The 10339-nt window shown below is 40.8% G+C and overlaps 1 protein-coding gene across 2 annotated transcripts in view; it reads left to right on the top strand.

The window, feature by feature from the left end:
- Positions 1-3167: 3167 nt before the first annotated feature.
- Positions 3168-10339, top strand: part of LOC146369801 (BMP/retinoic acid-inducible neural-specific protein 3-like) — a 59835-nt gene continuing 52663 nt past the window's right edge. Inside the window, exons 1-3 of one of the 2 annotated variants that reach the window (XM_084909335.1) lie at positions 3168-3580; positions 3693-3789; positions 4103-4413. In XM_084909335.1, coding sequence (XP_084765461.1) covers positions 4160-4413 — 254 coding nt within the window. In that variant the 5' untranslated portion in view covers positions 3168-3580; positions 3693-3789; positions 4103-4159. Of the gene's footprint in view, positions 3790-4102; positions 4414-10339 lie in introns of both variants that reach the window. The other variant, XM_084909334.1, reaches the window with a different exon arrangement.

Below are 10339 nucleotides of genomic sequence, written 5' to 3'. Positions count from 1 at the left end.
ACAAACTCCCACGCACCCTAAAATAAAATTAACAAACTCTCTGGTCCCCCTTATCAAAGTGGGGAACCACAATTCCGAGTTCAAATCCAGATAGATTTTCTTAGTTTTTTTTGTGCCTAGCACAAAATCCTGCCCTCAACCCAATAGAACATCTTGGGAATGAATTACAGCAGAAACTGCGAGCCAGAGCTGCTCGTGCAACATAAGTGTCTGACCTCATAAATGCACTTCTGGAAGAATGGTTAAAAAGTCCCATAAACACACCTTATGGAAGTCTTTAGGTGTTGAGGCTCTTGTAGCTGCAAAGGGTGGGGCAACATCATATTAAACCTGATTGATTAAGAATGGGATGCTGCTCAAGTTCATATGTGTGTGAAGGCAGATAAGTGAATACATTGGGTAATATAATATAGTTTAGAGTATTATTACAGAATGTTTTGCTGATGTCTTGCTTAAAATTTTGAAAACTCCCCCAAACATGTCACATGCAATGTAGAATAAGCAAGTCTGGTTTCTGGCCATAGGTGCAGCTTTCAACTATCTTGCATCTCCCGTCACTAAACCACAAAACAGTAGTGTAACATATCTTCAACCAAATGTAATGAACATAGAAATCTACTTTAACATATGAATTGGTAACTAGCTAAAAACCTAAAAAGTAATAAATAAATTAGTTAAAAGATAAATGTAATTGGATCATGCTGGCCCAAAGTTGGCTAGTCCTGTGTCACCTCAATCAATCAATCAATCAATCAATCAATCAATCAATCAATCAAGCAAGCAAGCAATCAATCACCTCCAAGGCAGAGATTATTAGTATTAGTAGTAATATTAGTCCTACTGATTAAGAGTATTTGTTAACAACTGAAACAAAATGACCCTGCCATTCACGCTGCGATTTAAAAGCTCTATTTCATGTTAATTAAAACAGTGAAAACAAAGTGAAGATTCGAAAATTTACATGTTGTGTTGGGGCAAATTACTTGTTGGTTCATTACACTTACGGCAACACAAAATAAGCGTCACAATGCAGAACTGTTTCAGGAGCACTGTGGAACTGTTTTGGGTCTGGTCTCCACCAGGGAAATATCTCAGTAAGGTTGTGGGATGTTAAACCAAATTAATGAGCTGCAAGAGAGCAAAATACTTAGCAGAGAATTGATTGTTTTGGATATTTTTTTTTAAATATTGTAATGAATGTTTAAGTACTATGTTTGAGCAGATGGTTACTCTCCACCTTGTGGATTTCTTTGTGATGCATTTCAATTAAAATCCATGTTTATGATGTTTCTTTTTCATCCCATCTCTAGCTGCAGTGTGTTTGCTTTGAATAGAACACTTCTTGCAGGACAAACTGAAGATTTCCAAGTAATTTTATCATAATTTCCACATTTCAAAACTAACACTCAAGAGTGTCTGGCTGTGTGCACTTGCTAAGGTTCTGCTTTTGCCGTCTTTGGTTACTGTAGCCTTGAAAAGCATAAGGATCACTTCTTGTTACAGGTCAGTGCTCTGCCTCTGTGACCTACACATTTGATGTATCTTCCTTTAGCTTTAATGAGCACTTTACTGTGACATTGTCTTTGATCCCCCCCCCCCCCTCCTTTGTGTGCCTGGTTTAGATCTGGTCCACATGGACATCTTTACACTGCATCAATTGGCAATCAATTCTGTTTCTTTCCCATGTCTTCTAAAAAGCAACAAACATGCAAACTAACTTATTGTACACACTGCAGTACTCATAGCCACACCTGCTCTTGTAGAGAACTGTACTCAGATTGATGAATGATTTATTTGAAATTGTAAATATAAGCTTTGGGGACTTACACTCCACTCTGCCTGTGAGTTTTGGAGCATTGAAACACGTGTTCTAAAAACAACCTAAATGCTGTTTGAACCCACAGAGGTAATAAGCCATGACACTCTCCACTAAAAAAAAATCATCTTTTATTCAAAACTTGCGTAAAAGGAAAAGTTGAATCTGTGCTTCCGCACAAACTTTAAATGGTCAGCTACAATGCTGCTTATAACAGGCAAGCAGAAAAATCCCTCTTTCCAGAAACACCAAAAGGACTGTCTGTTCCTATTAGGTAGTTGTCCTTCACAAGTCTTCGTGGCTGCAAGGCAGGGTCAGAAGAAAAGGCACCCAATCCCGAGACATGATGATGAAACTGTGACAAATCAACTCATTCTTCCACTCCAGATTCTGCGAGTCTCTGTGCCACGGGATTTCAGTTTCCCTTTGAGTTTAGGAGCCAGCGAATCTCGCGACTCAATGGTGTTCATTTCTCTAATCCAATCCCTGCATAAAACCTCCCTTTGAACGTCTACAGAAAATCTGAAAGGCAGCACATATCCCTCCCTCCTTTCGCCCGCTCTCTGATCCGCGCTGAGTGTCCGACGCACAAGCGCTTGGATAGAGCGGGGATAGAGCAGATCTAATTAAGTTTGCTGATGGTGAAAGTGATGATTACTCTGCAGGAAAAAAGGGGGGAGAGTGAGGAAGAGGGCAGAGAAGATAACGAGAATAACTGAGGGGTGGGGTTGGGGGGGTGAATACACCCTCCCCGCTTCTCCTCCTCATCTCCCCCTTCCTCTTCGTCATGATGATGATCACCGACACCATCATTAAAGACATTATTCAAATAATTCAAATATTTTCGGGAGTCATTTGCTACTGAAATAATACCATCCATCCCCTCCATTCGCTTCCGGAGTGTGATGATTATCCCTATTTGAGCATTTTACATTTAGTGTATTGGCTCTGTTTTACTCTAAAATACTCATGAAATCTTAGTTCAAACTGAGCTAATTTCACTTTCATAACCCAACTTTTCTGAAACGTAGCTGTTGTTATTATTTTCCCAGTTTTGACTGAAAAACTGCTCCTGCCATACATCAGCCAGAATCAGACCATAAACGTGAGGCCACTCGACTTTTTAAAGCTGGCATTTTATCCGGATTTCCTCCTGTTTTGTTCTTTTCGCCTCTACTCTAATTTGTATTGATCCGAACTGCAGGTGACTTCTATCGCTTTTTCTGAAATGAGGCATCTGTCTCAAGCACACTAGCCTTCTCTGACCATCCCCTCATCCAGCCTCCCCCTCCACCCCCTACCCCTCCTGAACACCTCCTACTTTCACTTCCTCCAGTTACGTCCCAACCAACCGGGTGTGTGCTAGATGCTGGAATAAATTAAATTGCGACGCTATGGTACAGGAGGGAGGGAGAGAGAGAGAGGAGAGCGAGAGCACCCCTAATGCCATTCACACATTCCGTTCGCTGGGAGTCCAGGCACTGTCAGCATCATCAGCAGCTCTCCCTGCGCCCTGCATGCGCCCCGAGCGCGCCCCTCTAGCAGAGAGCAGAAATGAGTTAAGAGGACGGAGGCTCGCCACGCTTCTCCCACCCGCGCATTCACCGAATCCAAGTCACAGCGGTGTGTTGAAGTGACCAGTCTGCCTGTGAGTTTTTTGACCCCGTCATCTTAAACGCGTTGCGGTCGCTGGAGTGGACCTACAGTGCGGAGCGCACACCGCTGGAGATACCGCTGTGAGAGAGAGGAGCGCGCTCTGAGGAGGTTGGATGTTTTGTTCCCCAGATTGTTCGCGAGTTTGAATTTGTGAGCGAAATTTTTTCTACAACAACAAAAACAACAAAAATCTTATTTATTTTTTTCAAATGCCGCCCAGTCTGCACGCCCAGCTGAGCCCAACTTTACGGTCCTATCAGGGGATTTTGCGGAGACTAATTCCAACCAGTCACGGACTCCAGTACTTGCAGAATCAGGTAAAAAACAAACAAACAAAACAACAACATTAAACCTTTTAATAATAACCGACCTAAGGTAGAGAAATGAAATATTTAGATTTTTTTTTGTAGGTTACGTCGTCCAAAATAAATTCTAAACTCACCTTTTTCATTAGCTTTACTTTCCACAATGCAACCTCTAAAATATTTGTTCTGGTCTGGCGCTACTTGACAAATGAGCCCTCTCAGTTCACCTTTGTTCCCCTCATCCCAAACCAAAATTACTAATTAGTGCCCTCTGTGTCCACGTTGTCTCAATTGCTCTCCGTCTGCCTCTTTCTCTTCCTTCCAGCGGGACTCGTCAGCAGTGCAGAGAGAATGAGGAGTCACCGGGGCCGGGGGAAACAGCATGAGTGGCCCGTGCATCTCCATTAGACTGACGGCCCTCATGTTTCTATGGAAGTGGTTATCACTAAGCCTGCTCCAGAGCTGGTTGGTAGCAGGGGCCAGTGCTGCGGACCCTGCCGGGTCAGGCTTCAGCGGCTCCACTGGGCCCCTGGGCTGGCTCCTTTCGGACAAAGGTCCTTTTCACAACTCGCAGGAGTTTGTTGATTTCACAGAGCGCTACCAGCAGGGATTCACCACCAAGTACAAGATATACAGGTGAGAGACGGCAGTGGTTGTGCCAGCTGACTGCTGCAGAGCTTACATACCTGAAATCAAGGCTGTTTTTGTCAAGTCAAATAGGCTAAATGTAATTATTCTGATTCATGTGGTCTTGCTTGGAGTTTTCCCCCCTCTCCTTCTTCTTTAGAAAAGGGTATAGTAAGCCTAAGGGTATACAAAACAAGAGATTAGGGTATACTTTTCTTTAGTCTATAAAAGATGCAGATTTAGTGGGTGGTGAACTGGGGGATGATGTATTGAGAAGATTACTTTGCATACAAATAAAAGCACTGCGTGCAGTTTGCACACATGCGAGCATCTTTGGGTGCGACTGTTTGCCTTTTTTGATGGTAGCAACGACATATGGTTTGAGTATGATACAAACTCTCAAAATGCTGCATATCAGTGGGAACTCAAACTGAAGATACTGCAGGGGGGTTTGGGCAAAGCAGTGGGACATAAGAGATATCTGGCTGAGCTCGCTGATGTGTGACAGGATGGATTCAAAAAGTGTGCGGTGTGAAGTGTAGTGGGTGTGTGCTTTCGAAGCAGTGGGGTATTGTTTGAAAGCTTGCTGTGATGTAATTTTTCTTTCGTTGTTTTTATTTTATTTCCCGACAGGAGTAGAAAACACTGAGAATTTCAGAGATGAAAGCTAAAATTATAACTCAGCGGTCTCTTGGTTTGGATATAAGGCATAAAATGGTGTACAACACCCATTGGGTTTTTTTTCTCCATTTCCACAGCTTGCGTTACAAAGGAAAGGAAGGCGATTTTGCCACTGTCACCAGAGTTAACACATTTAGCAGATTTTTTAAAAGTCTTTTACACAAGTGAGTGTACGAGCTGTCATATTTCCCTAAGCTTTGCTGTCTTCGGAATAGAAACGTACCTCCAGCATTCAGAGTGTGCACTGAAACCGAGACTGATGAAATTCTGTTAGGCTGTGGGTTCAGTCAGCGTGACTTAGCACAGACTGAAAGGGCAAAGTCTGGTGTATGTTTGTTTGATGGCTGTATCATCTTATGCAGTCTATAAATCACCATCCAAAGTAGACTGTGTGAGCATTCCTGTTTTGACTTCAGGGCGTGAATGTCCCCTGGAGGTTGGAATAAAAAAAAACCTTGTTTTTGATGTACGTAAACATAAACAATTTTTTTTAAAATCACATGCTTGACTTCACATCTTTTGTGAAAAACTGATGTGCCAACAACAATGGCTGAAGATGCTCCACGATATGTGAGAGTGCAACTAGGTGTGCTTACTTGAGTGTCTGTATTTGCGCCGGTGTGTGCTAGGTAAGTGCTTTGATAGTCATAGATGAGAGTAATGCCGGGGTGTCCTCCGCCGTGTGGCAGAGGAGCTGTTGCCAGCTGAACAGAGGTTTGACTGACACTGGCATTTAGCAGCTGACAGGGGCGACAATGCCAGGCAAAGACAGAGAATGTAGCGCTGCTGGCTCCCCAACATCCATCATTTCCTCCTTCACTGCCTCTCTGTTGGCATCGTCTTTCCATATCTCAGGATGTCTTCATATCTGCTTTTCTCCTTGCTTGCTCTTGTGCCCTCCTGCCCTTTCTGCACCCCACCCAAGTGCTGCAAATCTAACATTTGCACACAGCTAAAACATGCGCTCAGATTTTTGGCCAACTTCTAGACAACATTTTCTTACAGACAGTATGACTTTTTTTTTGACCATCAATTGAATATCTGATAATGCAAACTTGACAGGTCTATAACCGTCTTTTCCCCTCAGGCTACAATGGCCTTTTCAGTTTCGCTCTAGAACAGTACAGTACAGTACTAATTAGAGCAGAAATCCAATAGAAACTCAAGTGAAAAAGGTGAAATATCACCATGTTGAATAGAGTTCCTGCATTGTCGTTTAGTTTCCTGGGCTGAAAAAGAAAAAAGCACAACTCTTTCGAAGCTTTAAATATCTTGCACTCCTGGCACTGTCATCCTTCACTGAGCAGCTGAGGATGCTGAGGAATGAAGAGATCAGAAGTGCCTTCAAACTGCAGTGGGATGTGCTGTTTGTTTGGGTTGCGTGGCTCATAAAAGACTCATGAATTTTAAATCTTTTTTATTTAAAAAAAGAAAAATCTAGGCAAAAATAATCTTTTGTATTGACCGACAACAGCGTCCTGCTCCTTGCAGACACTATTATGGGTCAGTAAAAGTCCCTTTATTGCCTCTTGAATCACCAACACTGTGTGTCAGTCCCAAACTGAAGCTGGCCTCAATTTGGAGAGCTTTCCTTAGTGCTTGTGTGGATTCCACACCTCCTAAGTATAAAGTATATGTACAATACTGGCATGCACACCTAAAGACAGATGAGACATAGCAATATGAACTCAGTCTCAGTATTCACCGGGTATGAGGGAGGTTAAATTTAAACATTAAAATGTAAACCCCGTCTCTTCCTTTATCTCCATGTCTCTGTCAAGTTCTTTTTTTTTCCTGCCCCCTCTCCCTACCTCCCTTACTCCTTTTCTTCCTCCCTTGTCGAATGATCTCAAACCAATTGCTCTCCCTTGCTCATAAATATTCTCCAGAGCTCAGTTGGCCTTTCCCGTCAGGGGGCAGGGGAGAGGGAGTCAGGGAATGAGGGAGAGGGCTGTAGGAGATGGAGTACAAAAGGAGAGAGAGAGAGTAAGAGAGAGAGAAGAGAGGAAACACAGCTTTATCCCCCCCTGCCGGCGGGTCATTGCACCAGAACAGCTTGTAGTCTTTTCCAATTATATCTTCTTTTTTTTTTTCTTCCAAAAATTAACAATTTAGTTGAGTATTATTCAGAGTAAAAGTTGTAAGGTTTTTCTTTTCTTTTTTTCCCCATCGCCTGCCAGGAGTGCATTAAAAAGCAGATTAAAAAGCTTAGAGATTTACAGCTTTATGTCGCAGCAGTGTAAATGTGAAACATTGTAACAAATGTGATTTTCAGACTGCAAATCCTCTGAGTGAAAGAAAGAAGTTCTCTCTTTTCAAGGTCTGATCAAACGCAATAATATAATGGATTCAGTGGATTCAAAAGCAGTGAAAAACAGGCATAGAGGCACTTAACGATATTACTTGCAATGTGATTGGAGAAAAAAATACACCTGTTATGTCAGGCATAATGGGGGTTTTAAAATGCCCGTTTATTCACTCGCTCTTTCTCTTCTCCCGGCGTGCGTCGCAAATCTCGCAACAGCTTTGTGGCTTTTATTTTATTACTGATGGTAGTTGGATGATTCCAACTTTCCTTGTCCAGCTTGTACATCTTGGTTTATTTGAAAAGCAAGTGAAGCAATAAATAGCATTTCTTTTCACTGCTCCTTGTTCACACTGATAGTGCGAGATGAGATTTTAAGATATTTCTGTGCAGTTGCTGAATACATGTGCATCATTGCTGGAGGGGAGGCTGTAAAATTAACAAAAGTATGCTTCAGATTAATTATTGAGCAGCTCTCGGTGTTGAGAAATCATCTCTGCACATGTGAGAAGCTCTTGCGCCATGATTTCTTGAGTGCAGTCGAGCCATATCCACAGACAGTAGCATATTAGTCAAAATGTCACCTCCTCCCTTCTTCTTCTTCATGGGCCATAACTTTTATATCACGCCTCATCTCCTGTGTTTTCTCCTCTCTTTTCTCCTGTCAGCCTAGTAGCTATTACACTGACTTCATTTGATATAAGGAGTCGTCTCTTGTAATTATGGAGTGATTAGTGTTTCAATTATATGCAGACATGTTTGTGGAGAGGATAGGCTGCCAAGGCATGATGTTCACAATACCTGTCATTTGACTTAGCCTATTGTCGTGTTTATGAGTTTGCTATTGTGTTCTGAATGCTTTAGATGGGAAAGCACATTTAAAAGAGATTATGAAATGGGACGGAATAAATGGGTTTACAACTGCAATGAAAAAGCAATGAACAGAAGAGAACAAAACAGAAGAACAAAAGGAAGAAAGAGCAAAGCAATGTAATATCACAGTGCAATGCATCATAATACATAGTAAACAATGCCATTAAATACTATCAGTGCTCCTGAGAAGATCTAATTTAAAACAAACAAACAAACAAAAAAAACTCTCTTAAAGCCTCTGATAAAGACTAAATTGTCAAGTTGCCTTTTTTCACTAAGAAAATCTTGTTTCCATGCAATGTGAGGGTATGTTAGATGGCAAGAATTACTATTTAATTAGTCAAATTAACAGTTTTTTATGCTTGCATTCAGTAAGTAACCAATTTAACTTTATAACAAAGATGTGGAAGAGTGTACCGTAGTAAATGCTGTGTCTCCATATACTTTGATAATTACCCTTTCTATTTTTAGTATGTAAGTGTTTTCACACTGTCAAATACAGCCGGATGAAGTCTGCTGCAAGGAACCAGATGGCAGTGAGAAACTTAAATATTAAATTCTGTACCCCTCGAACCCTCAGTGGTAACCATCTTGACTCTGTAATGGAAAAGAGACCATCACAATTTTTTCTGCCAGTAGAAAAAGGATAGAAAGTGGCTTTGTAGCTAGCTATCTTGCTAACGGTCTCAGATGTTTGGTTTTTGGGTTTTCTTTTTACCATTTCAGGCAAAATCAGACATATGCATCTGTTCTGGTGCTGTTATGTGTTTGTTTAAGTTATACTGTTAAACTTTATAAGAGAAATGTTCACAACAGCTAGCATGGCAGTCACAAATACTGTAAATGTCATATCAAGAACATGCACAGATGTTTTTAGTGTGTAAAATGCAAGTGTACTAATTGAATTCAATTCAGTTTTCTTTATATGGCATGAAATCAAAACACCAGTCACCTCAATACACTTCAAAATGGAGATACATTAAAAGTCTAGATGGTTGTGTGCAATGTTCAAAGTACATTTAAATGCAAAATAATTCAACAAGTAGTTTTAGGACTTAATCAACTCAATAAATAAACAAGACAGTTTTTCAGACACGCTGTAACATTTCTATAATGATTTATTGCAAGGTATCTGTTGTCCATTTATCAAACCGTTTTTCTTTTTTTGTTTTTTAATTTTTGAGGGTTAGATGCCAATGCTTCAAAAAGTTAAGGCATTTTTACCCCCTCACACACACACAATACTGCACAGACTCTGGAATTCTATGAAGAAAATATAGACCAGCTGCTACATGATTTATGTTCACTGTTTCACATCAGAAACAGTGAACATGCAAATTACAACCAACAGCCAGCTCCAGAGCACCCTTTGATCGGCTGTCACCCAGGTCTTCAAACTTAAGACCTTCTCTTTTATAAAGACAAGATGTCAGATGTGACCCTGGATTCCTTTTGAAAGGTAAAACACAGATCAGTTGTCAGAACAGTGACACATGTAGCTTTAAATTGCATCACACCTTAATATAAAAGTATCAAAATGTGCATTAGGGCAACTTACATTCCACAGGTCGTATATCAGGACTAAAAATCTATGAAGAACCGGGATGCATAATGTCAGAACTGCATTTTAAGGGACTCTCCATAATGCCCACTTTAACAAAACCCATTTCTAAGCCATCATCTTGAAGAAGTTCGACCTTAAGAATTAAAAGGAAGCATAAACAATTTTCCCTTTGCCTGCAATGTAGGTGCTTATTGGGGACATCTCCAAAAAGACTGGAGGAAATAAAAAAGCTCTTACAGAGGACAAAAGGACTGTTATGAATCTATTACTGCTTTCCTGGGCTCATCTTTTCTGTTACTGACTCATACGGCAGTCCGTATTCAAGCACTTTGTCTTTTAATCATATTTGCTCTTTTGATTGATCTATCAGTCTGTATGTTCTGCAATCAGTTACAAATCTTAATAATGTTTAATGACTCATCCATAGAACCAAATATCCTATAATCATAGAAAGCGCAATAACTTTTCCAGAAACTAATATCTCTATGCACACCCATTCCAGTTTTGCAGTA

Source organism: Perissodus microlepis, chromosome 17 (assembly GCF_051167445.1).
Source record: "Perissodus microlepis isolate ML-2025 ecotype Zambia chromosome 17, ASM5116744v1, whole genome shotgun sequence".
NCBI lineage: Eukaryota > Metazoa > Chordata > Actinopteri > Cichliformes > Cichlidae > Perissodus > Perissodus microlepis.
Note: the sequence above shows the minus strand (reverse complement) of the source record. Positions and strands in the feature narration are given on the sequence as shown.